We start from the raw sequence: 26,521 nt of genomic DNA, 5'->3' as shown, positions 1-26,521 counted from the left end.
TGGACTAAAGCTTACTTTTTTTCATTCCTACATTTTTTCTAAGGCAAGTGGTAAATTGTTAGAAAGTTTTGGTGTAATTGGTTTCAGTTCTTTGTCAGCTACAACAGTGATGGTTTTCTTCATGAGAGGGAATGCTTTTGAATTTGCTGGATAGAGCTGGTTTGTAACATTTTTTGGCAAGCCCACAGTGCAGTTTTCAGTTATGTCTTTTCTTAATTTAAATCCTGTAGTAATTTTTTACTCTTCTAATATAGTGAACAGTCAGAGCGTGCTGCAAGATAGTAAATATATCTCTATTCCTATGTGATATTTTAGTTATTTTATACAAGATAATGGGAGTAAGTATACTTGAGTTTTCAAATGTATTGGCAAGAATGTATTGTATCTTTACTAATCTTTTCAAGTGTTTTGGCTAATTCTGATGTGAAAATAGGAATAACCTTTGCTGTTAAAATTGGTGAGAGAATGGAGAAGACTTCCCAGAAAGCTATCCTTAGAGGAAAAAAGCAGCAGTCATCTATTAGCTTTTTCAGTGCCAGCAGAAAGCGTCATTTGTAGGTAATAAAAATAGCTTTTGTGGATAAAGTTCTTTTACAGTGAATTTGTATTGAGGTGTGTCATTCCCCTTTCCCTCCCCTGAGTAATTCACCTGAGAAATGGCTTTAAGAAAACACGTAGAAAAAAACCCAGAAGTGGTATATAATAGCGATGCTTCTTTGGATTACTTACTCTGTTCACTCCCTTTGGCAGAATTGGAAGGAATGGACTACTCCATTATTTCTGACACACAAGAAAAGCATCTCTGAAATTGCAGCAGATGTGGAAGAAATGAATAATAAGTATCACATAAATGATAGTGGCCCGGACAGTGAAGGGGGAATCTGACATGCAGACTAACTGTATTTGGCTCATGACTCCTGTCAGATGATAGACCTTCGAGTAATTAATATTCTTTAAAATGCCTGCAAAATAATTTGTCTTATTTAGAATCAGGGTTTTTTTAGTATGAAAATGTGTACAAAGCCATTGCAGGCACTGTCTGATTAAAATACCTAGAGACCTTTCTCTGATAACTCACATCTTTTGCTTACTGAAAACTGTTTGTTCACAGGCCACAATACATTTATTCAGCAGACTCCATGGCCATCATGTTTTTTTCTCTTTGTTAGTAAAAGTAATACTTGTTGGGTCACCAGACAGTCAATATGGGACGATAGTAGCTTAAGCTCATTAGCTGCTACTGGCGTGTGGTGCTTTTGTCCCCTTCCTTTCTCTACCCTCCCCCTGGTGTCCCTTTCTATAGATACAGAATAATCTAGAAAAAGGGATTGCTTTTGCTTCCATGTGATACCGTGTTGCAGCATGAGTGCATTTACCTACCAAATCTAATCATCTGCTCAGCTGCTTCAGGACCTTACTCTTACAACTCTGATAAACCAGATCTTGTCTGTGATCTATCTCACTTCATTCTTTCATGTCCTGTCTTCTAATATTAATTCTAAGCTCACGGTACTGGTTGGTTATCTGCTGCTGATCGTTTTCTTTCCTTGCCCCTTTTCTTCTTTTCTGCTCCATTGTCCTCTTCTCACAAAGAGCAGAGTCCTTTTTCTTGCTTACGGTATTGTACTGCCATGGATTTTGGATGGCAAAGGTTCTGCAAAATTCAGTTAGCTTCAATTTTTCCCTTCTTTCTCAAAACCTTTTATTATTCCCATGTGTGTATGTGCTGGCTTCTTTCATTTAACTGAACCCCACAACGTAGCTTCTTTTTCACAAGGAGGGCTGAGATGTGTATCAGCAGTTTCCCTTCGTTGGTTGTCTTAGAGATGGTAACTAACCTGCCAGTTGCTCTCTGCAAGCCTCATCTCCCCATAGGGCTATATTTGCTTATAGGTGCTCACATCTATTATTGTTGCCCATTATTCTGCCTCTTACTTTAAGCCTCTTCTCATTTGGCTCCATTAAATCTTTTTACAAACATGGTCTATTTTCCATGTTCTATAATCTGGTTGTGATAATCTTGCTGTCTCAAATTACTGCCTTTATCTTCATCTTCTTACTTTATTGGCTGGGGTACACTGAATTCCTTTTACCAGTTACACTCCTGGATTTGTTGTCTCTTGGCTCCAGTGATTTGAGGGGCCTTTTTCAGTGCTTTTGGCTCCTTTTAGTGGCATGTATTAGTGAGAATTGTTAAGTGAACCTTCACTCACTGAAGGGCTAAAATCTGCATGGTGTGTATCTTCAGATGTATTAGGCAGATCAAAGTAACTCTTAAAAGTTGAGGGTCTTTCACTGCATGGTCTTACTGGTCTTTGTATTTTTGTGGTACGGAATTGCTGCTCTCAGGTTTATTACCTAGAAAAAGTAACTTGATTTCTTTAAGCGGCATCTTTTCACTTAGGTACCTAATGGTCATTTTCCAGACAAGGCCTTGAGCAGTTTAATCTGTGTTAGGCCTGATTGAAGCAGGGGGCTTAGAGATGATCTGACAAAGTCCCAGCCTAAATGATTCTGTGATGCTCTAATGATTTTTATGTTTTGAAACTCTTCAGCTATCACTTTTTTAATGCATCCAGCATTTTGAGTTTGAGTACACCAGTAACATAGCATAATGTGATTATTTGTTGCTTTTTTTTTGAGCTGTCCTGGTCTGCCTCAAGCTTGATGGCTTCCTAGTTTAGTGAAATAAGTGATGAGAGCAAGATGACTTATTAAGCAGGACAAAAAAATATGCTAGTAGAATTACGCACTAAAATAGTTACAAAATGCAGATGCCTCAGTGCAGATCCTGATAAGCACCTCATGGAACCATATTAAAAATGTTTTTCAACTTAACCGTGTAGTTGATGGACAGGAGGAGTCACGCAAGGCATTGTTGGTGCTGGTCCTCGTGTGGGAAGCCGTGATTGCAGCAGCGTGTCAGACAGTGCAGGGGGGAGCTCTGGCTGGTCCAGGCAACCACTGGAGGGCGTCTGCAGCCGCAGAAAAGCTCCTGGCTTGTAGGCTTGTTTTTTTAAAGAGGATTTAGATGCCCAAATCAAATCTCTTGTTTTGCATTCTGGTTTAGTCTGCTAAGAATCTGTGGGAAGGAAGCGCAGATTTTGCAACAATTCAATGGTCTGGGTTTCTTTTTTTTTTTTTTAGGGAGTCTTGTTCTCATCTCCATAAACATGTGTCACATGTTCCATAACGGGTTCGCCTTTTGCCTGAAAATTTATAGAATTTGTCATCAGTTGTTTCTTAAAATAGATACGATTTCAGTTAAATGTGCTGAATCACAGTTTGAAACATGTTTATGTTGTTAATTGGGTTGAGAGGTTTGTTTCATGTCCCATGTTTTCAGAGATCTTGTGAAAGTGCACAACTTCTCTTTTGGTTTAGTGAGTTCTTTGTCCTGTTCTGGTAGAGTTTTGGTTTTCCTTTTACCTCTGACTCCTCTTATAAAGGGTTATACAGTTTGCTGGTTTCCATTCATTTTATTGGAGATTTTATGGTAGTTCAGGCTTTAGCTGGCTAAGAAAAGGCTGGAACCTTTCCTGTTGCAGATTCCATTGGAGTTCAGGTATACTTGCTCTTCTTACCTTGTTGAATAAGAGCTGTTCTGTCTGCTTTCTGTCCCTGAAGGATAGTTTTCATCTCTCAAATAAGTCTATATGGCTTTTGTGGAGAGAGACCCTTTTAGCTTGTAGGTACCTTAGAGCAGCATGTTAGGGAGATGGGAGCATTTGCTAAAAAGAGTGATAGAGTTATGATTTTTAGTTTATTTTTCCACCTGCATCTTTGTGAATAAAAGGGATTCCTGTTGACCAGTTGCTTTGAGCTCAGGCTTGACACCCTTAAGCTTGCCAGGCTAAAGTAATGCTCAGATATAAGCTACATTATAATAAGTACATTGCTACTGCTGATGTAGAGGTAGCAAATATGTATGTTTCAGGAATATGCCAGTTGTAGGCATTATAGCTGTGTACATTAATAAGCAAGGTGGTGAGATTCAGAAGAGATTTCTTCCATAGCAACTGACAATTCAATAGTTATTCATCATGGTTTTACTGCACTATTTTGGGAGCATGCGAGACTAGATTTGATGATTTTTTGTATTTGATGTGACAGTTCTTGGACTTAAGCATATATGAAATTGGTTACCTTGAGCATGGATATGATGATTATTGTGCTGAGTTTTCATTTATGATGCTATATTTCTCAATATCGTGTATACACTGGACCTGGTAATGTGAGTAGTCTATGCATATGAATTTTAGAAATGAAAATGATCATTTTGCCTGGTCTAGGAACATAAAGGAGTCATTCTGCCAGATTCGTTTGTTTGCCGTGATGGTATAATGTTCATATGGACAGGGCAGAACCCTCAGAAAACCTGTATAGGGCAGATAATAGTGCAGTTTTAACCTGTTGACTATTTTTCAAATTCCTATAGGAATAATGGGTGCTACGTGATATTGTTGTTATTGAGAAGCTGAAACCCCAGCAGTTGCTTTGAGCATTTACATTTTGCACAGCACAGCCTGAAGGACTGGCTGTTTCCCAGTGGGCTGGTGCTCATGACACAAAATGCTCGCCTTTTGTTTGTTCTTGTAGCCAGCATGCTTTGGGATGTGTCTGGAGACTTGTTTCCTCAGGAGGTGTGTTTTGACAGAAGATTGAGGGCCTGTTTGTAGAGTTGAGGAAAAGAAGCTTGTGATGCTGCTGTCCATGGTGTAGGTGCTACAACAACACAGCCTGTGGGGTTTTTATGTTGGCACAACCTCTTAGAAACAAACTCATCTGGTTTATGTTGTTATTAATGATACTATCTTAGGTCTAACTCTTACTTGTTTTAAACAGTGCAATACCTCTGAGTAATTAGTGTGGGTAAGGCTCACGCTGTAGATTGTTAACAGATTGCTAAAATGAAAGCTGTGATTTTGCGCTCTGCTTTTGCTTTAATAAAATCGATGATTCATCAGTCAATTTTTCTTGGTCTTTTTTTGTAATGCATATTAACAGATATTGAAGTATTTTGGTGATAGATATAAGAAGCAACACTTCAGTAAAACTTGCATGAAATACAGTATTAGTGGGGACATCTATCTGAATACTTGGTAGCTTTTGATATTTCTGTGTTATTAAAAATATTCTCTATCGTTTTGTCTTAATATAGCAGTGTGAGACTGGAAACATCTGGGCTGAATGGACTTTAGCATCAAAAGAAGTTCTCAACTGTTAACTCGAAAAATTAACTACATCAAAATGAAGCAGGTACCAGAGATCCTTGGAAATACCAATGGGAAAACTCAGAATTGTGAAGTGAACCGCGAGTGTTCGGTCTACTTGGGCAAAGCACAACTTTCTGCCACTCTACAAGAGGGTGTCATGCAAAAATACAACGGCCATGAGGCTCTTCCATTTATTCCAGCTGATAAATTGAAAGATCTGACCTCTCGAGTTTTTAATGGGGAGTCTGGGGCCCAAGATGCCAAGCTGCGCTTTGAACCCCAGGAGATAAAGGGAGTTGGAACACCACCCAACACTACTCCTATCAAGAATGGCTCTCCAGAAATTAAGCTGAAAATCACCAAGACCTACATGAACGGAAAGCCCCTTTTCGAATCTTCAATTTGTGGAGACAGTGGTGCAGATGTGTCTCAGTCAGAGGAAAATGAACAGAAGCCAGCAAACAAGGAGAGGAGAAGCAGAAAACGAAGCATAAAATATGACTCCTTACTTGAGCAGGGTCTTGTTGAAGCAGCATTAGTATCAAAGACTTCAAGCCCCACTGAAAAGAAGGTAGTACTTTTTTTACATTCTTTCATTAGGTTTGTTAGTCATACTGAGATTTTATTTGTTCATATGCTAATCTTCATTTCACATATTACAATAGGTGCTTTCCACAAGCAAGTCACTTCCGATGATACTCTTATCTCAAGGGAGGACAGATACACTCTTGTTCTGGTCCATGTTTCTTGCCTAGGCCAGAGTACCCTGTAAATTCTGTTTCTATGTAAGTAAAATAATCCTCCAGAGCAAATCAAGGCATGTGGTAGCATGGAATGTCTGAAACAGAAACTTTATCCAGACATGCAGCCAAGACCTAGCGAGGATGTGTGCCTGGGCAGGGGAGCTGGGGAGACCTCTAAATTTATAGGTGGCCTTTAACTGTTGGAGCATGAGGTATCCTGGCTTCCTAATAACCAGATGCTTCAGGAAAAAAAAAAAAAAATTAACTATTTCTGCGTTTCTGGTTCTGAATTAAGGCAAAATGTGCTCAGTTGTCAGCTGGCTTAGCTAAGCTCTTTACTGTCAGAGGTTAGCAATTGGAATATATTTCCTACCTTTTTTGTCATCTGAAAAGAGCTGGTTTTGCTTGCTATAACCTGGTGAATTGTATTCATTGAAAAGGTCTAGATAACTGTATTAAATGTCCTTAGCTTTTGTGGCCAAGCTCATCTGTTCCTTGTTCCTTTTAAACACAGGCAGAAAGAGAAATGTCACTTTGCTTTGCCAAGTTGTAAATAAGAATGCTGCTGGAAGCCCTTTCCCCCCTTTATTTAGTTTTTGTGGCTAGACTCCTTTTGAAAGAATGTGGTTTGCTATCGTTTTATCTCAGAGGAAGAAACCTACATAGCAGGAATACTTCTGTGTATATTAAGTTTCTCAATAAGTAGTATATGTAATTAATGAATGCTTTTGGCTGCTAAACAGGTCCCAGCTTAAACACCTAATGCATGTTGTAAGCTTTCTGTCAAGTGCAGGTTTAGTAGTTAATCATAGTATCATTTAGGTTGGAAAAGACCTTTAAAATCATGGAGTCCAGCCATTAACCCAGCAGTGCCAAGTCCACCACTGATTCTTACTTTCTCCCAAAGTCACACATGCGGAGAACCACCACACACGTGTTTCTGTATTACTAATTTTCTTTACCATTATTTTCATTAAAATTACTTAATGAGTTTACAGGACTGTGTAGACATTCTTCTAAGTATCAGAAATATTTAGCGTTTATTTATGATTTGAATGTGTTACTCATCCTATACCGATCCATCCTGATTTTTACAGGAATTTTATTAGTTTGCTTTCTTTAATTCTTTACAGGAGAATGTTTCAACAGAAATTGGTTCAGATTTTTCTAATCACTACTTAGGTAAAAAGGATGGGTGCAGTCAATAGTTGGAGTAATTCTTTGCTTTGGTCGTGGCTAGATTGGACTGAAAGGTGATGTATTTGTTAGCATCAATGGCTAGCATAGTTGTGTGGCTTTTAGTATTGTTTTTAGAAAGAGGAAGCAATAGTTAATAATCCCATCTACACCGTTTATTCTGGGGTCTTTCACATCAGTTGTTTGCTAAGGATGGCCTTTAATTTTTCCTGGTGAGCAGTTCATTTAAGATTAAAATAAAGGTTGGTCTGGCTTCTCCAAGTTGTCTTTTGGCCAGAAATGGACAGGAGAAAAGCATGTCAGTGCTGTTTCCCAGGGTGCTTGAGACTTGGTGGCTGTCTCACCCTGGATGTGATAGGTGTTTGCCGCTGTGCCAAATCCATGAGCTGCCAAGCTACCAAATCAGCACAACCCCCTGCTTATAGACTTTGCAGTATTATAACCCTATTCTTTTCAGTGCACTTGAAACACAGGGTCAGGCTTCTGTCTTATTTTTTTCCTGCCCTTTAAAGGACAAAGGGTAAAAGAAAAAGCATTTGAAGGTCACAAGTTGTTGTTTTATGATATAACTCATTGATCATAAAAAGTCCGGGGCTTTTCTTTGTCTTACAGGCAGGGTTTGCGACTGAGAAGGTTTAAAAAAAAGAAAGAAATACATAATACTGGGGAACATGCTGAGGGAGATTTTTCAGTGTTTATCCACATGTAGACTAGTGATATACGTGTGTTCTTTGTGATCATAACTAATGTCTACTAGCAGTGTTCTTTGTTTTGAGGCCCCTGCTGTTACTTCACTGCCCGCATCCAAAGCCTTAATGTTAGTGCATCATAGTGCGGTTTTATGTAGCTGATTGTGGCTGCAAAGTGGAAGTTAGAGAATTATCCTTGGAGTAAAAACTGATTAATTTTGCACTTAGATGTCTGTTTATTGTAGGTTGCAAGTTAATGTAGAACCTGTTTGTCTGGTTTCATTTCTGGCCTGGTTTCTCTCTCAACTTCTTGTTGTCCAAGTTCTTAGTCTTTGATTTAGCAGAAATCACCATGGTTCAAATACTGCCTTTTGTGTAAGGTAATTATATCTCTGTTTGATGGACATAGCAGATTACTATCTTGCTGGGGTGAGAGGCTTATCGTTTAATGTATGTTCCAGTGCTCTGTTGCTGGGTTTTCTTCTTGTTTGGGCATTTTTTGTTAACATAAAAGAAGGCTGTTTTGAATCTTTTGTATGCAAGTCAGTTTTCAATTGGGAATAAATGTGATTTGCCCAGCTCTGAGGTGAGTTAGATCACTGTCGATAACTACCACCTTTTCCAGGCCTCGGAGAAACAGCTGTACTACTTTCATTTTCCCATGGTAAAAGAGGGAAACTGGGGCAAGCCACGGCTCTTTCCTCCCTCCCCTCCTGCCTTTCACCCTTTTTCCTTGCCCCAGGTATCCCTCCACCTGAGGAGTTTGCTTTAAACTCCAGGCCTCTTCTGATAAGACCTGGTTTAGCAACATCTATGCTAAGGCACTACACTTACAGTGGTCTCGCAGCACCTCCAAATGTTCCATGTTATGGGTGGTAGGTATCCCATGTTAGATGTTTGAATTGGCACCAGACCCATAGAATGGTTTGGGTTGGAAAGGACCGTAAGCTCATCTAGTTCTAGCCTCATGCTTGACTATGTCACCCAAGTCTCTGTCCAGCCTGGCCGTGAACTCTGCCAGGGGTGGAGCATTCACAGCTTCTCTGGGCAACCTGTTCCAGTGCCTCGCCACCCTTACAGTAAAGAACTTCTTCCTTATATCCAACCTGAGCTTCCCCTGTTGAAATTTAAGCCCGTTACCCAATGTCCTATCACTACAAGCCATGATGAAGAGGAGTCTGATTTGATTTGAGGAGCCCATTTGATAGTGCTGCCCATGAGAGTGGCACTGTGCCTCACTACTAGATTTTGTGCTGGCTGCTTTTCCAGTCATTGTTTTTGTAACACTACCAGTTAGGAATGAGGACTTCCCTGTTTTTTTCCCACTCGGTGGTTTTGTTAGAAGTGAAACAATCGTGTCTGGAGAAGAACAGCAGAGGTTTGCTTCATACACTAATATGAAGTAATCCAAATCTGATCTCTAGAGCAATCCAGATTTTCTGTATGGGAAATAAGAGTACATATATCTGCAGCTCTCATGCTGGTGGTCCCAAGGTAGTTCTGTGCTCTCTAACCCTAATAACAGCTCAGCACGTGATATTTGCACACTTGAGCTTATTCTGCATAAGCCGGTTTGGGCCTACAAATGGCAGTTTGCCCTTTTGGCATAGCTTCCTGGCAGGTCTTCCTAACACGGGTGCAGTAGCTCAGAAAAGCTGCAGCGCAGTGTCCAGAACAAACCTGGAAGTCCACACGCTGCTGTACTTACTAGTTTAGGGATTCCAGCTGTGTAAGATGTACGTGATCCAAAAGCTGTACCTTCCACATAGCTTCCTATCCAGTTTTCTTATAGCCTCTTAGTAATATACCAGAAACTCGGCACTTTGTAACTGTTTCTGCTCAGTGCAGAATGACTTCTCAGCAGCTACACAGGGGGCAATTGCAAGTTACTGGGGAAATTCCAGTGGTCCTTGGAATGTGTTTTTGTTACTGTTTCATCTTCATGGAGAAAATTTGTTCTAGCCAACTCCATTATATCCATTATCTACGTAATGTTACAATGCCTTTCTCAGTGAATGGCAGATTTAGAAACCCAGTAAGGGTAGAACAGAAGCAGTTTGGGGATTATCTGCTGCTTTTTATGCTTCTGTGCTAAATACAGGCAGATGGGGTTCATGGAAGGTGGTGACACTTGGGTCTAATCAGTAGGTAGGAGCAGGAGCCTACCAGTTCCCTCTGTAAGACTGGAGAACTGTGCTCATCAAATATTTTGGTTTAATTTTCAAAAAAAGTAAACAAAACCTCAAACATGTCTTTTGCATTACTTATTAGAAATTCCTGCTCAAGTATGACTATTTAACTAGTGCAGCTAAACTACCACGAGAGTCAGGATCTGTAGTTGTAGGGTAAAATGAACTCGGTTACTTTTTCTTTCTTAATAGGCTGTTCTTGAGTTCTCAGATCCTGTCTTCAGGTGAGTGATAATGCAGGCTGTCTGGCCAATGTTAGAATTCCTAAGGAATAGGAATAACCCTAGAACTCTCTTCTGGGTGATCCCTTCAGGAACAAGAGAAATAATTTCTTACCCATTTTGGAAGGGTTACTGAGCTACTGTTCTGTGTTAGCTGTTAGCAAAGTCTTATGTTGAAACCTGTTTGTGCTAAGAAGCTCTTGGTTTGCAGGGGTGATTGTTACTTTGGAATTTTAAATTGCTCTTAACGCCTCATTAGTAAGGTATCTTAGGGAACTACTTGTAGGAGCACCAAAATGCATACAGCCTCAAGAGTGTACTGGTTTGGGGGGAGATCAGAAGCTATGAGTATTCTCAGTGGTTACAAAATTAATTGCAGAAAGCTTAAATATTTGTTCAGGGCTCTCCATGCCACATTTCCTGTTCTTGTATGTAAAAGTGGTTGAACTAAGTACGCTTTCTACGTAAAACTGTCGTCTCAATGTGTAAATATAAATACTTTTATACTTACCCCCCCCCCCCCATTGGTGGAAGACTCCAAATCAAATATGAAATAATACCTCAAAGTGATGACAAAAATGCTGTAAAAGAACAGCTCTACCAAGTTGGATCAAGGAGCCGTTTAATTCAGCACCTCATCTCGGGGGTGAGGTTCAGCGGAGGATGCATAATGGGGAGTGTAGACGTGGCAAATCACGGAGTGATGCTCTCTTTGAATATATTCCGCCTCCAGCAGTTTGTGACTCAGGTTTCTAGAGCTTGTGATTTTATATTTAATAGCTATAGATGGCTAAATTCATGCAAGAAGACCTCAGTTTCCTTTTGACCTAGTGTGAACTTTTGGCATCCATAACATTAAGTAATAGAGCAGCTCTTTTTACTTTTCTATTTGCTACCTACTTGTTTCACTTGATTCTCTCATAATACTAAAGGTAGAGATCATGGACAAACTATTACTGATAATTTTACAGATTTTTCACAAACCTGCTCAGTTTTTAATTTCAGTTTAAAAAATCCTAATGCAGTGTTCCACATATAGGAGCCGTTCCAGAATGTTACTTCTTATCATCCTTTCTTTCTTGAACTGCGATGCACTTTGGGTTCTGCTGTCTCTGCTTTTGAGAATGAGGGACCAGAATAGCACCGGACGTTCAAGATCTCTTGTGGATGCATACAGTGGCATGTAATGATTTTCTGTATTGTTCTCCATTTCATAATTCTTCAGTATATATAATACTCAGCATTTAATTGATTCTTCTTGATTGCTGATGAGCACTGAGCCAGTTCTTTGTGGAGAAGAGCAGACCAGATGTGATCTCAGTCAAATTTGACAATGTCAGCAACTGTTGCATTGTTTCATACTCATCTTTGATTTGTGCATTGCAGGACTTTCTATTTTGGTCTTTTGGGCAGTATGGTGGACATGATAGGTCAAATAACGTGATGAGCAGGCTGTGTTCTGGCAGAATGGTTTAGTGCAAGGTGTCCCTGCCCAGGCAGGGTGGTTGGAACTAGATGATCCTAAGGTCCTTTCCAACCCTAACTATTCTATTACTCTGATTCTAAGAACTATCTTCCATTTACATCTCAACAGCAGGTTATGTGCCATAACGCAGTTGAGAGCTTAGTAACACTTTTTGATTTAATTGTTTGGGTTTTTTCAAGTTGAGCAGGCTTACTCTTAATTGTTACACATGTAGTGTAGTATTTAAATAAATACCTTCGTCTTAGCATCTCCTCTTCACATTGCATGGACCACTACTGGTTGGTTATCGCAAGGAATGTGCTTGTTTCCCCTGCTTTCCTGTCCAAGGTAGGGTGAAGCCTTTCTGTTGCTCTGCTCAGTGGTCTCCTTAACCAAAATAATGCATGTCTGACCTTCATATTTAGCTAAGAGTAGACCTAGAGTTCAGGGTTATATTACTTGGATGGATTTACAGGCAGATTTTTGGGAAACTTCAGTGATCTGTACCAGATGTCATTTCTGGCCCTTAAAGCCCCCTTTTGTCAAGAAAGAAAGATGCTTTGTAGTAACCCTTAGGCAAAGTAGCAGAAGAAAAATATTTTGGTCTCTCTTGGAACAGTGATATCAGCCTCCTTTATAAGTTTCCTTGTTCCGGGGTAGATGTCATGTAGAGCATGTGAACTTTAAGACCTGCAAAAGAGGTCTTTGTTCATGGTCACTTAATTTTATGTCTATCTATTGCCATGTTTCGTTATCCTGCTGTTCTAAATAAATAGGTCCAACCAGGCTAACACTGATACATCTGCTTTTTGTGAATACCCGAAGTACCTACAGGAGTTGTTCTCTTGTGCCTCATAAAATGGTCAGTATCTAAAGTGTAAGTTGTCAGTAATAAGGAATTAATTCCCTTCTCAGAAAGACAGTTCATAAAGAGGCTTTATTTTGGAAGCCCAGTACAAGAGGAGGAACTGGATCTTGCACAGCCTGTTGTTAAAGAAGCCTTCCTGCACTTGTGTGAAGAAGAGAAGTGAATCTGTGGCCTCATAGCAGCAACTCATGTTAGAAAAATCTTGGTTTGTTTCTTGTTTGTTTTGGTAGATAAAAGTCAACTCCAGTGTGTGGTGAAGATACGTGTGATGAAGTAAAATATTGGGATCTTAGCTTTTGTGGAATTCATAGCACTTGGACCATGGGGTTCATGATGTTTTACTGCCCTATTTTAATGTTGCTATGGGGTTGGGTTTTCCCCAGGTTTTCTGTACATCTGTTGCTGAAAATAAAGTTTCAGGAATATGTTTCAGCGTTACCAAATCAAGGTAATGTAGATGTAGGTTTGTTTTGGTTTTTTATCCTCCCCACAATTGCCCCTGGGTTGATTAACCACTGATAACTGTTTATTGTATTTCATCTCCAGAAGAGTAGGACCTACTAGGTATGTGTAACACCACAAGCTGGATAGAAACCTCTTGTGTCTGTTTTTAGGTATGGGGAGTCATGTTTAAAGGTCTAACCTCAAAGTAGTGCTTGGACTATGTCGAATTATTATTTAATTAACAGAGCTTTATGCCAAATCAGAGTTTGTTCTATTTCAGCTTGGACAGCTGCTTTCAAAGTGTTCATGTTGCAAAGAAAGGTAGATACAATAGGGGCATCTGCCTGCACCAGGGAACAGTGTGTTCTGTTAATGCAGTTGTCTGTTGGTGGTATTATCTGGGCCTGGGTTTTTCTGTTTTCTACCAAGAACATTTTTAGGGTACACAGCATCTACCTGTGCTACCTTGAATGTCTGTGAGCTACCAAGAGGAGGATAGCTGTTAAGAAAGTGTTTTAGGAAATCTTTCCTACTGAGCTCTGTAAAGGTGAAGGAGAGTGCTAAGGTAAGGCCCTGACACAGATTCTGATCTTGAAAGGATGTGGAACTCTTGTACATGCAGATAACAAAATACATATGGATGTGGCATTCTGAAAACCTGTAAGTATGCTGAGATGATTTAACTTTCTTTCTGTTATCCTAAGTGAAATTCATATGGAAATTATTCAGAAATAACTGTTTCCTCTGCCAGACTTCCTCATGGCTCTACAGTTATGCTGTTCCAGACTTCTGTAGTGTCTCATATCCATGCTGTCTTATATACCCAGATACTGCATCAAAAGTTGTAACTTTTGAGGCCAGTGAAGGTTAGAGAAGTTGGATGTAGGCAGAAATCTTTTTCTAATACTCAGTATGAAAGGTGGTTTCATTCATTCTCATCCAGCCTTATCTAATTTAAATTTCCAAAACATGGAACCCTTCAATAATAAGGCATTAACTTACAGTTTAAGAGGTCATCTAAATGTAAATGTAGAAATGCAGTAAAGCAGCTGAAGAAACTTCTTCACATTTTTAGGAGAGATCGAGTGTTGGGAAGTGTTCCAGGACTTGCATTTTACCGGATCAATCTGTGGATGACTGAATCTGTTTGTCTTCAACTCTTTACTCTGAAAAAGGGTTGTATCCTAGTTACTAAAATACCGTGTTAAGTTGCTTTCTGAAATCCTTGCTCGTATAGTGTTTGTGGAGAGGAAGATTGCTCATTCGCATAGGCAGATTTGTTTTTAAATGTAAAATCATCTTACAAAGCATCTCATCTACTGGAGACTTGCTAATGAGGGAACCAAAGCCAGCAAAAAGAATTGAAATGTAACCAAGAGTTTAATGGTTGATAAGAAATACAAATTTGAGCTTTTATCTTGTTTTAAAATGCATCATCTACATTATGAAGCCCTGTGTAAACCTAAATAGATTTTGTAGAATCTTCTGCTTGCTTCCCCTTTCAGAGGAGAGGGTCCTGTGTGGTGATACTCAGCATGCTGTCCACAAACTGTTGTAGATGAGTTTGTGGAAAGAAATGGACGAAACAAATCTATTGTCATGGAACTTATATTTGGTTTCAAAGAGCCTCAACGGGCACAGAAGGTTTTCAGGGCATCTGCAAGTAGAGCAGTGATTTTTCTCCACCCTTTTTTGTCCTCTTGTTTTATAGCTTTACTGTCTAAGCACATTGAAGAAAAATAAATAGATCCCAGTTGTGGCAGGAAGATTCAAACTTGTGCAAATGTTATTCTTCACACTGCCGGATTTGACCCCCCTGTCAGTAAAAGAAGAAAAGAAGTGGTTAGTAAATGTAAGAAAAGAAAACTTGAAGAAATACATTTAATGTAATTGCTTTTGAAATGGAATTTGAAAGGGTTTAGTTAAATCTCTGGCTTGGTATAAAACAACAGCGAATCTGAAAAATGTAACAAACCAACCCCCAGGATAGTTTGTTCGGTTTTTTTTGTTCTGATCTGGACTTTTAATGTCCTCTTTCCCCCTCAGTCTTTACCTCACTGCACAAAATAGTGCATGTAAGGTCCTTTCCAATCCTAGCTATTCTATGAGTCTATGTTTTATAAGGGTGTTGCAGATTGAATTGCATAAGGGTTGATGCAGTGGCCTTCTGAGGGCTGTGGTCTTTGGATGCTTTATTGAAATGTCTCTTTCTGTTGTACTGAAGATGGAACACAAAATTTTGCCAGCTCGTTGCTGCTTCTTTCACGTTTCCTCATCCTTCTCCATTCTGTAGTAGTAATTCAGCATTTTCTCTTAATCTTGTGAGGGTCTGGTTTACTCTTTAGTTGCCTGCCTGAAACATTCTCACTGTAGGCAGTGGGTTGCTGAATATGTAATTACACAGCATTCTTCCATTAGATAATAAACAGAATATAACAAGACAAAGCGGAAAAATCTTACTTTTATTAGTACATTCAGTTACTTGTGGCTTACTGTCTAAATATACTCCCCCACATCCCAGAAAGTGGGAGCTATTTGGATAAACGTAGGGCCTCTAAGGACTTTACCCTCTGGGGTAAACAGTTTAACGTGTGAATTATAATCTTAGAAATAAATAACAAACCAGAAGGCAGTTACGTTGGTGAGGATACTGGTTTTATAGACAGAATCATTTAGAATGAGCACTGGGCATTCCTTAACAGACTTAAACATCTACCCTTTTCGTTTGAAGCAGTAATGCATGCTGAGGGTTTTGCAGCGATTTCAATCGGCTGTGGCTGTCATTTTTGGTTTTGAAGTGATTTGACTTTATGAGATCTTTGTTCTCAGTCACAGACTGAAAAGAAACCGTTTCTCTGTCCTGAATGACAGGACATCACTCATTGGGGAAGTAGCTGCATCCCTCCATTCCTTTGCCTGAAGACTGAATGGTGATTTGTCTTTTGTCAAATTAATCCTTAATTTTTCAGGAAGCAAGAGCTTTCCTGAGAATGTAATTGGTGGTTTTTCAAGGAATAAACATTCGGAGTCATTGTCCTATTACGTAGTTTGTTTGTTTGCTTGTTTATAGTGTCCTTAATCATTGGTGAAGTCAAGTGACTGAACAACATGACAAAAATAATCTGTTCTGTTGTTCCCTTTGCTTTTCTCCAGACAAACCTACCACCTACCTCTCCTGAACCTCTGAAGGAAATGAAGTTTGCTCTGCAGCTACTTCCTTAGTTCTCTGTCCTGATAGAGAAGAGAGAGAAAACAAAACATGTTTACTTTCATTTTCATTAGAGGTCCGTGGTAGAAAACAGGCGTATTAGTGGATGAAACACAGCAGAAGTAGATAGCAGGACCAGGTCAGCAAGCAGTATCATCTTTCCCATAGTAAGGGAATGCATTTAACTAAGCTTGTGTGTTCTATCTTTGACTCAAAGTCCATTTTAATTGCATATATTCTGTTTAGTGACCTTGATAATTTTGTTCATATTTCTTTGTAATGCTAGTGGATTGGTTTCTATTCTGGAATAAAAAGCAATAGAGCAATAGTGCAAGCAGACCTCCAGCAGTCTGTGTTTGTAGCATGGCCTTCAGGTACAGTGCAGTCCAGCGGAAGGAATTTCTTTGCTACAGGGTGGAACTGAACTGAAAATAAAACCAAAGGGAGGAACAACCAAAGTTGTTCAATATCTGTTTCCCTGTTATGTTACACAGAGGAGAGCATTTATGTCTTCATGTCCTCGCTTGTTTTAATTGTTCTTTTTGTCATATATTCAATTCTTGTGGTGTATTCTTCACCAGTTCTCAACACTGTTCTTTAACTAATCCCTTTCTGACAATTTACGGTTCAAAGTTTTTTAATGATTTCCATAGCTTTCCAAGTTTGTATAGGGCAATAATAACTTTTTGATGCCTAAGGTAATTTGCAGTAATTTTGAGGGGTTCCTCAAAGGGGTTCCTTGCACAGCATAGATTATTATAATAGTAGTATCTCTACCACTGATAACTTTAAAAGGGATAAAGTTACTTCTGCCTGACATCACCTAGTAAGCGTTCTAGGTGCTTGGTTGTTCTGAAATGACTTGTCCCTTGTATGCTAAATGCTCATCATGGTGATTTCATAATAGAGACTACAAACAAACCTAAAGCTCTCAGTACAGTAAATACGCTGCCTTTAAATGCATTTTTCTTTGGTCATTGTAAGATAGTTCTAAGCTTTGAAGTTACCCATCACTCATGGTGTGTTCTTTCGTTTCGTCGTATTCTTCAGTCACACCAGAACTAAATGGAAGTGCATTGGATTCTTTTGATCAGATGTAGTCAAAGTTAATTAAATACCAGTGTTTTCTATGGCCAAGCCACTTCTTTGGGCTAGTAAAATGCTACAGCAATGTCATGAATTCTTCTCAATCTGCCTGTCACTCATTGCTTATGAAAGTGCTGAGAGAAATGACAAATCTGTGGAATGCTAAGGGAAGAAGAAAGGCATGTTAAATGTTCTTTTCTTTCTTGGTCCTTCTCAGCCTGTTACATCTGCTGGCCCACGTGAGTTTTTAAGGATGCTGTTACTCAACAAGGCATAATTTCTCATAGGAAAACTCAGTTACAAGAAGGGAATTACTCCACATTCCATGCCCTCCTGGAGAAAATAAAATCCATCTAGCTGCCTCTCAGAGCAAGTCTTTCATTAGGATATTAATCCAGAAAGTCAGGAATTTCAGTGTCTGCCATACCGAGTGGTACAGAGCCTGTCAAATGGCCTTTGCATTTGTTCAGTGTTAGGACTGCTCTGTGTGGGAGTCATCACCCAGGCTTTGATTGCCCATTTATGTAACTTCTCTGCAGTCTGGTGTTTGAAAGGGGGGGGGGAGAAACCCGGGAATCCCTTCCCAAAATAGAAAAGCAATACAACCACAAGCTGTTTCCTTCCTCTGTTTAGCATAACTGGTTTTAAAGTCTGGGCCTAAGGTGATTGCAGTGGTAGTTATCTCAGAGGCTGCAAAGCTTGCCTGTAATTAAGGAAGGAGAAGGGGGAAATGCTGTGAGTGTGTGTGTACTTCTGTCAAATCTGCAGTGAGAGGAGCAGGATGGGTCACACACAGAGCAGTCAAGATTTACTTAGCACTGACAGCAAGCAGACTCTTTTGTGCTCCTCTGCAGCACGGAAGGCCCAACAGACTTGACTTTGCTGACATGTATGGGTAGGAGAGCTAAATGAGAACAATTTCAAGAAGTAAAAAGGTGTAAACGGATGCAAAGAGCCAGAAATTGAAGGGAAGTTATTTTAAAATAGTTCAATTTTGTGTGCCCTTCCCTTGCTTTACAGTTTGGCTGTAAACCATCTGAAATTGCTTGCTTAAGTTATCATCACAGCAAGAACAGATCAGCTGTTGCAGGAGGAAGTATCCCCTGTCTTCTGGTGCAAGTGAGCATCCAGTCCTGGCTCTCCATCTTCCACGGGTGCGCAGTAGATGCTCTGTTCTGCCTGACTGCATATTGTTGTGAATCAGAATTTGTCTAAACAGTAATTCCTGTTTTCTTCAGGAGGAAAAAACCCCTGCAAGCCAAATCACATTTTTCTGTATTACTTTGTAACTTGAATGGTGATTTCCTGTTCTTAAAAGCTGCAAAGAGTCCGAGTGTCTAAAGAAGCTCCAGCTCTCGTCATGTGAGAAGATAGATGCCATCAGGAGACTGGGTTGCAAGTTTGTTTAGAAATACTCTCTTCCTGCTATTCCATCGATAATTTAAATAAAGCCAGCCTGGACACTGAAGTTACAATCTATGCATATGACTGCCTTCTAGCAGTGTCTGGCATTTTCTGATGTTTTTAAACAATTTAAACACTTAAGCATTTAATGCAGTGCTGGCAGTTTGTAAAATGGTTTTGAGGAGACTGTTTGAAGTCCTACAGTTACTTGTCTCAGAAGTACATGCCAGGAATTTTACCTCACTGATCATTCTTGGGATACTAGTTAAATAGACCAGAGTAATTCCCAGATTAAGAAAATCAAACTGAACCAGAACAATGTGGGAAAAGTAAGATGGAAGTGAGTGAGTTCATAGTAATATTTCCTGTATGCTTTTAAATAACCTTATACAAGAGCTCTTAAAATTCTGCACGCAGAATTCTGTGCTGTATTTTGCCATTCTTACAAAGTATGCACATTTTATCACCTTAAGGAAGCATACATACAGCAAGTGTGGTATAGATAAACCTTGCAGGTTTTATCACAGCCTGTCATTTTCAAGTGTTTTTATCATGGTCCACTATAGTAAAACTATAAAATCAGTGTTGTGGGCATTTCAGGACTTTGTGAAGTGCTTATAGATACATTCAAATGTGATATTCACCCCTGTGCCACCACCCTTCTTGGATTGTGCTGCAGTAAGAAGCACTGCTAGAGCCTTTTCATTATTCCAGCCAGCTCCCTCTCAGACTGTAGTCATAAATCTTTGCAGCTTAGCTGCACTTTCTGAAAAACCAGGGACTCATAAATCAAAGCCGAGACTTAGAATCCTCACTAACTTTTGCATTTGAGAAACTGAACTCATTGGAAACCATTTTCAGCCCACCTGTTCAGTTTAAACGCTGAAGTCGGTTTGTGGGTTAGGATTAATGTTTTTGCAGATCTTTTCTCAGTGTATGTATTTCTTAATTTTCAGCTTTTAAGTGTAACTTTTCATCTCATGTTTGGCTGCTAGAAGGAGGGTTTGATTTTTCACATCTGCTTGGAATCTTTGAGGTCTATTGAGAGTGCTGGACTTGAGGCAAGCTCAGTGGGAGGGGTTTTCTGACAGTCTTACAGAATCCTTGGAGAGCCAGAAACCTTGAGACATGGGAACATGGCTCTAGCTGCAGGCACATGAACCAAGTCTGAATACATCAGAAAAGCTGAATCACTGGATGAGTAACTGTCCCTAACAATCAGATGACATAGCATCATGTGTGTTTACCAGGCATAGCTGTAAAAGCTTTGAGGAAAGGACTTTCTGAGTACATTAAGCATTAGGTTTTTTGATTGAATGTACCTCTATGTTTGAAGTGCAAGAAGAATCTCTATGGTTCCGCAGCACATCAAAGATTTTTGTTGTTTGTGTTTGGAAAATAATGTGTAACTAGTTACAGTAGTATTATCTGGATTTAAAATCAAGTACAAGGTAACCTGTTCTACTTTGATATAACATAATGCTCCAAATACTGGCATTCTAGATTTCCAGTTTCTTAACGGTGTTCGTTCTTTCCTCTTGTCACTTCTAATTAATGAAAATGGAATTTTGCTCCAGGTCTAACATTAAATCCGCTGAAAGCCTGAAGCTCTGTATGCTGAGCTGGTACTGCTGGCAAGATGAACGATGAAACAAATTGCTCATAAATTCAGTAATAGAAAAATTAGTTGTAATTTTTTTAACATATCTGTAATGAGACACATTCTGTGCTTTGTTACATCTAGAATTAGTGCTTACCTAGATAAAGGTGTTCAGTATTTACATCAAACAGAAAAGACGGAGCTAAAAAGATGCAACTAACTTCGTGAAATGGTTTTAGTTGCTGAATAAATGTCTGTGTTGCTGAACTTTGTTATGAAGCAGTAAAAACGTGTCTATCACAGGGGAGCACAAAACTCCCTGGTGGTTAAATCTGTCCCTTGAAGTGGAAGTAGTTCTGTAACTGTTTTCCAATAGCTAAAATAGCTTCAGAGCACCAGGTGAGCACTCACAAACTTTTACTGCTAGGACTGGAACAGAAAAGAACCTTGCTAAAGGGTGTGCGGAAGGGTTGATGTCAATTCTCAGTGTGTAAAAAATACAGCTGAAAGATGCAGAGTGTTGGAGCGGGGGTTAACGGGTTATTTATGCATTTGTATTTAGACATAAAGGCAGTATTTCAGTCTTTTCTGGTTTGAGATGTTTTTATGATTTTAAATGTAAGAACACATTTATGTGTGTTGCGCTTTACTTGGTTAATAATATTGAATACAGTGGGAGGTTGGTTCTTCCACATCTACATCCAGGGTTCAGTTAATGTGTTTGAAATTAAAGTAAGTCTTCCTGATGGTCTCTCAGCAGCGATTCAAAAGATAAAGGCAAACCACAGCTTACATGCCAATATTTCCAACTAAAACTAAAACCAAAACCATAAATGGTGCAAAATAAGAGAACAAAAATTATTCCATAGTTTTTTATTACACATGAAATAGAATTATTGTTTGCTAGCAGACATGATAGTTCTTTATTCTGGTGAACTGTTTCTTATTTCCTTCCTTCCATTACCACTCTGTTTTTGCATAGAATGTTTAATCAGAATACAAACTGTGATTTGTTGGTTATTTTTGTGAGCTGTTTAGTGCACATCTGAAGAAACATGGTGACAGATTTTTCTTTCTTTTTTTCATCTTTTAAGGCTCCTGCTAAAAGAGATCCAACTCAAAGTACCATCAAAGAAGACAAAGTCCATCTGTTGAAGTACAATGTAGGAGATCTAGTGTGGTCAAAAGTGTCTGGTTTTCCATGGTGGCCATGTATGGTTTCTGCTGATCCTATTCTCCACGCCTACACTAAACTAAAAGGTATGTCAGTGATGCTGCAATCATCCCAATTTCTTTAGGTATGCATAAGCATTGTTTTGGGGAAATTCTGTTCTTTACTCAGTTGTATCAGTAGCTTAATCACCTCCTTGTTGTCAAGAGGAATGTTAAAATCATGTGAACACTATTCTTGAGCATATAGCAGGCAGAGTGTCTATTGTGTTTTTTTAACTGGGAACGTTCTCTGACAGACACTAAAATTGTGATCTATGAAACTGTGTGAAGTCCTATTAAAAATTATCTGATGGTACTTTCCACTGGTTTTATAGAGATGCTTGGAGAAGTGATATAGGCTAAAAATTTTATCGAAAGCTATGGGAGTTAAATATTCCTGATGATTATGCTTTACCACAAGCAGTCCATAATTCAGGCAACTAGATTTTCTGTGGTTCATAGAATCAATACTGTTACCTACAGACAACATTAGTTTATTCTACCTACAGGGACTATCAAGTGTTAACAAGCTTTTTGAGTAGGAATCTGTATGATTTCTTCGTGTCATTTGGACCTTTCTCTGTTCTGACACCTGAAACCTTTGAGGCATCTCTGCGCTGGTTGTAGAATGATATAGCAGTGGAGTTTGGAAAGGACCTCCAGAAGTCGTATGGTCTCCAAGTTAGAGCAGGTTGCTCAGGTCCTTGTCCAGTCAAATATTTAATGTCTTCAGGCGTGGTGACTTTACAGCTTTTCTTGGCAACTGGTTCCAGTGATTGGTAGCCATTATGGCAAGAACACATCTTGCTTTATCCGGTTGAAATTTCCTTTCTTGCAGTTGTGTCCATTGCCTTTTGAATTAGTGCTACGTGAGTCAAATTGATTAGGTACAGTTTGCCACTGGGGAGCCTGTGCTGGCTATTCCCAGGCACGTTTTTGTCTTTCATGCACTTGGACATATAGGAGAATAGGTCTTATAGGAGAATTTGCCACGTAATCTTGTGGTCACTGAGGATAAGCTGGTCAACCTGACTTGTAGCTCCCCAGATTGTTACTGTTTTTCTTGAAGATAGGTACGATGTTTGGATTGTTCACCTTTTTCTAGTCATTGGGTATCTCCCCAAATGGCTGCAACCTTTCAAAAATTATAGAGATCACATTGGCCAACACCTTCAACGTCTTCTGAAGCATCCAGTCTGGTCCAGGATCTTGGAGATGTGCAGTCTGATTGAGTGCTCCCTGACTTTTCCTTAATATACTGTGGGTAGTGCGTCAGTCTTGCAGACTTTATCACTAGACTAAAGGACCAGAAAGATTCAGGATAGATGTTACAGTCTAAGAAACAAGCAAAACCCTGAGACAGAGAAGGTGTGGAGTCCCCCAGCCTGTGTCCTTTGTCACTCAGTCTCTGGCCCCAGTGAGCATTCCTTAGCCTTCCTTTTGCTACTGTTGTATTTACAGGAAATCTTGATGCAGTTTGCATCCCTCACTAGTTTTAACTACAGCTGAGCACTGTAAACTGTTTTTTACTGTGTTTATGCCAAACTGTACAGAAAGTTTAGAAAACCTGAAAACAGAATCCAGAAAATTTGCGGGTTAAGGAGAAAAGCAAGAGGTTAATAGGCATATCAAACCAAAATGGGAGCACATAACTTTGTTTTCATACTTAACGCTTCTCAATGATTTCATGTATTTTATTAGAATGAGCAGAAGTATCGACTTCCGTTGTTCTGAACAGAGTAGGGCATTTACTTGTCACTAGAGATTTCAGTAACTTTGAAATACATATTTCCAAGTGTGGGAAAGCAGTGTTTTTGTGGTTTGGTTTTTCCCTAGTTTTCAAGCATTGTATTGAGGACTTGGAAAATGGACTAGAATATACATCTAAAATGTGCATTGGAATTACAGATTTCCAGTGTGGGGGAACTGTAAGAGTGCAGGATTGTAAATCTGAATAATCTTGACACGTTGGAGGTGTAGTCTGGAAAAAAACCCTTGGTTTAGTAGGAATAAGGGTTGGATTTTTATAGTAGTAGGTGATCAAGCTGGCAAATGAGTGGAAAACTGCATTTTCACAGAGAGGAATCAGTCGTACTAATCCATTGTAGTTTTCGCTGCAGAAAGACCAAAATCACACTGACATAAATTAATAGTGCTGCTTATAAAAAGCATGAATTATATCCTTTGGTTTTCTAGTGGTAGCATGGTCTCAGTGGGAGTATTAGTTTTTTTATTTCTGTTTGGGCCATCCTAATTTAAAGAAACATGGACCAAACAGAAAGGTCTGAGAACAGCATGAATAGACATCTAGGAATCTTATCTGTGCAGGCAGACTGAAGGAGCTCGGGGCTGTTTAATCTGACAAGGAGGAGCTAAAGGAGAACCCAGTAACTGGCCTTAAATTATTTAAGTTACATGCAAAAAAGAAAAGGCATAAACTCTTCCTGTTCTGTGAAGAAGAAGGCTTAGTAGCAATGAATATTTAGACTACATATTAAGAACTTGGAAGGGATAAAATAGTGATGCATTGGGGTTGATTGCCTGGAGAAATGGTGTGAGAGGAAGTTCTTTACTGTAAGGGTGGTGAGGCACTGGAACGGGTTGCCCAAGGAAGTTATGAATGCTCCATTCCTGGCAGTGTTCAAGGCCAGGTTGAACAGAGCCTTGGGTGACATGGTTTAGTGTGAGGTGTCCCTGCCCATGGCAGGGGGTTGGAACTGGATGATCTTAAGGTCCTTTCCAACCCTAACTATTCTGTGATTCTACAGGAGGTTTTTAAGAACAGATTGAATATCTCTAGGATTATAGCTAGACTCACTGTTGGTAGTAAACTAAATGGCTTCTTGAATGCTTTCATACAGTTGTTGGAGTGGTTATTATAGACTCCTCAGACAAATTTTTCATGTAGCAGTCTTTCAGAGTTTTGATGAGGCAGTCCCTGTGATTTTACTCTATTATGACATAATAGACCTAATATTATTTTGACTGAAATAAAGCTGTTTATTTGTCCCTAACTGAATTACTCTGCCCCTTGAAAGGAGCAAGGTTTATGCTTCATTGTCAAGGATCTCTGTGGCAGGTTTTCCTAAGAAACTGTAGAAATCAATCTAGCAAAACCCCAGTGCCGCATGTCTGAATGCAACCTACAGAGTACTACCAGAAGGAAGGTTGTATGCTTGTGCCTTACGGCAGTGAGACAGCATTCCTCTTTAGAGTGCTAGAAGAATGAATGTTTCTTATCTAGGTTTCAGAAGTGTTCTCTTATCTTCCTACTTCCCCTTCTCTCTCTTCCACCACCCAAATCCTTTTCATTTCTTGCTTTGATTCCTTAAAAGCTTGGTTAGGATGAAGTTGTGGTTGCAAATGTTAAAACTAGATGAAGTTTGTATCTCAGCTGAAGAATATTATAAAGTTTAGGGGAATCAGAGATGAGGCTGAGGGCAGCAGCTATCCAAGCTTTGGAAACATTTTCAAATGTAGCATTTTCAGAAACATCCTGGCCTACTTACAAGTTAATACACATGGAAAGCACTGACAGACAGTAGTAACCTTCAGTTAATTTAGCAAAGCGTATTGTTTTCTGGAATTGAACTACTGTGCTTTTGTATCCGACTCGGTAGATTACAGCTCAGAGACTTTAAAGCTGTTTAAGTGGGTTTTTGAAAGGTTAACCAGTTGTACTGTGCTTTTATCATGGGAACTATAGCAGTTTACAAAAGACTTCAAGTCTGAAAGTGCAGAGAACAACCTGTGTTGTATCTTAAATACATTTGGTTTTAATTTTCAGGACAGAAAAAGAGTTTTCGTCAATATCATGTTCAGTTTTTTGGAGATGCCCCAGAGCGAGCCTGGATATTTGAGAAGAGCCTTGTGCCCTTTAAAGAAAAAGACCAGTTTGAACAATTATGCCACGAAAGTGCAAAACAAGCCCTCACTAAATCAGAGAAAATAAAGGTAAGAAGCTACCAGGTAGAGATTTTTATTTTACTGTTAGAGGTATATACAGATATAAATAACTGTTCTAAAGAGCTTTAAAGACAGCTTGTTTTACAGATGCCTGTAGTTTTATACTTCACTTAGAGATGTAAAGAACAGGATGTTTTACCACTGTTTATTACTTGCTAAAAATCAGTACTCTTCCGCTTTGTCATTGATTCATGCATGGTACCAGTACTGTCAAATACAATTCCATTTTAATGTCTGAATGATAATTATGCATTACACTTCTTCTCTTAGAATTGTTTTTTGCTACTGCTGACATTTTTAAGTCAGAAGTGGGCAAATTTCTCACACTGCCATCTTACCTTGCAGATGTTAAAGCCTGTTTCAGGGAAGCTGCGGCCACAGTGGGAGATGGGTGTTAAGCAAGCAAGTGAAGCAGTAGGCATGACAGTGGAAGAACGGAAGGCCAAGTACACCTTCATCTATGTTAGGGACAGACCTCATCTTAATCCTCGAGTGGCAAAGGAAGTTGGTGTTGCTGTGGAACCCCTGGAGGAGGTAGATGAGTCTTCTTACTCGAGCGAAGAAACCACTCAAAATCTGAAATCGGTGAAGGAGTCTGGCATTCCTAACAAGAGAAGGAGAAGGACAGCAAAATTGTCAGCCACTGATGATATGGAAGAAAGCACTCAGTCAGGGACTAAGGATACTACTCCTCAAAAGTCATCCGAACAGGCAGAATCGAAAAGAGGGATAGGCTCCCCTCTCAATAGAAAGAAAACTCCAGCATCTACTCCACGAAGCAGAAAGGGCGATGCAGTATCTCAGTTTTTGGTCTTTTGTCAGAAGCACAGAGATGAGGTTAGTCTCTCTTCACCATTATTGCTGTTGATTGCCTCTTCTCATTTCTGTATTTAAAGAAACTTCTTTACTTCAGTTGACAAAAAAGAGTTACTACTGTAGAATCCATAATACTTCAGCTTTGACTAGATATGCCTGCATCAAATGTTTAAACAGGAACAGAGAAAGAAGGGAAT

At 39.3% G+C, this 26,521-nt stretch overlaps 1 protein-coding gene across 7 annotated transcripts in view; it reads left to right on the top strand.

Moving 5' to 3' along the window:
- The window catches only part of NSD2 (nuclear receptor binding SET domain protein 2), a 100,682-nt gene that overhangs the window by 34,396 nt on the left and 39,765 nt on the right, over nt 1-26,521 (top strand). For all 7 annotated transcript variants that reach the window (XR_010608454.1, XM_065660869.1, XM_065660880.1 and 4 more), the window contains exons 2-5: nt 5,162-5,787; nt 21,425-21,590; nt 25,330-25,496; nt 25,854-26,345. Coding sequence is in view for 6 of the 7 variants with exons in the window: in XM_065660869.1 (XP_065516941.1) it covers nt 5,191-5,787; nt 21,425-21,590; nt 25,330-25,496; nt 25,854-26,345 (1,422 nt within the window). In the remaining variant the exon portion in view is untranslated. The remainder of the gene's footprint in view (nt 1-5,161; nt 5,788-21,424; nt 21,591-25,329; nt 25,497-25,853; nt 26,346-26,521) is intronic.

Source organism: Lathamus discolor, chromosome 1 (genome assembly GCF_037157495.1).
Source record: "Lathamus discolor isolate bLatDis1 chromosome 1, bLatDis1.hap1, whole genome shotgun sequence".
Taxonomy (NCBI): Eukaryota; Metazoa; Chordata; class Aves; order Psittaciformes; family Psittacidae; genus Lathamus; species Lathamus discolor.
Note: the sequence above shows the minus strand (reverse complement) of the source record. Positions and strands in the feature narration are given on the sequence as shown.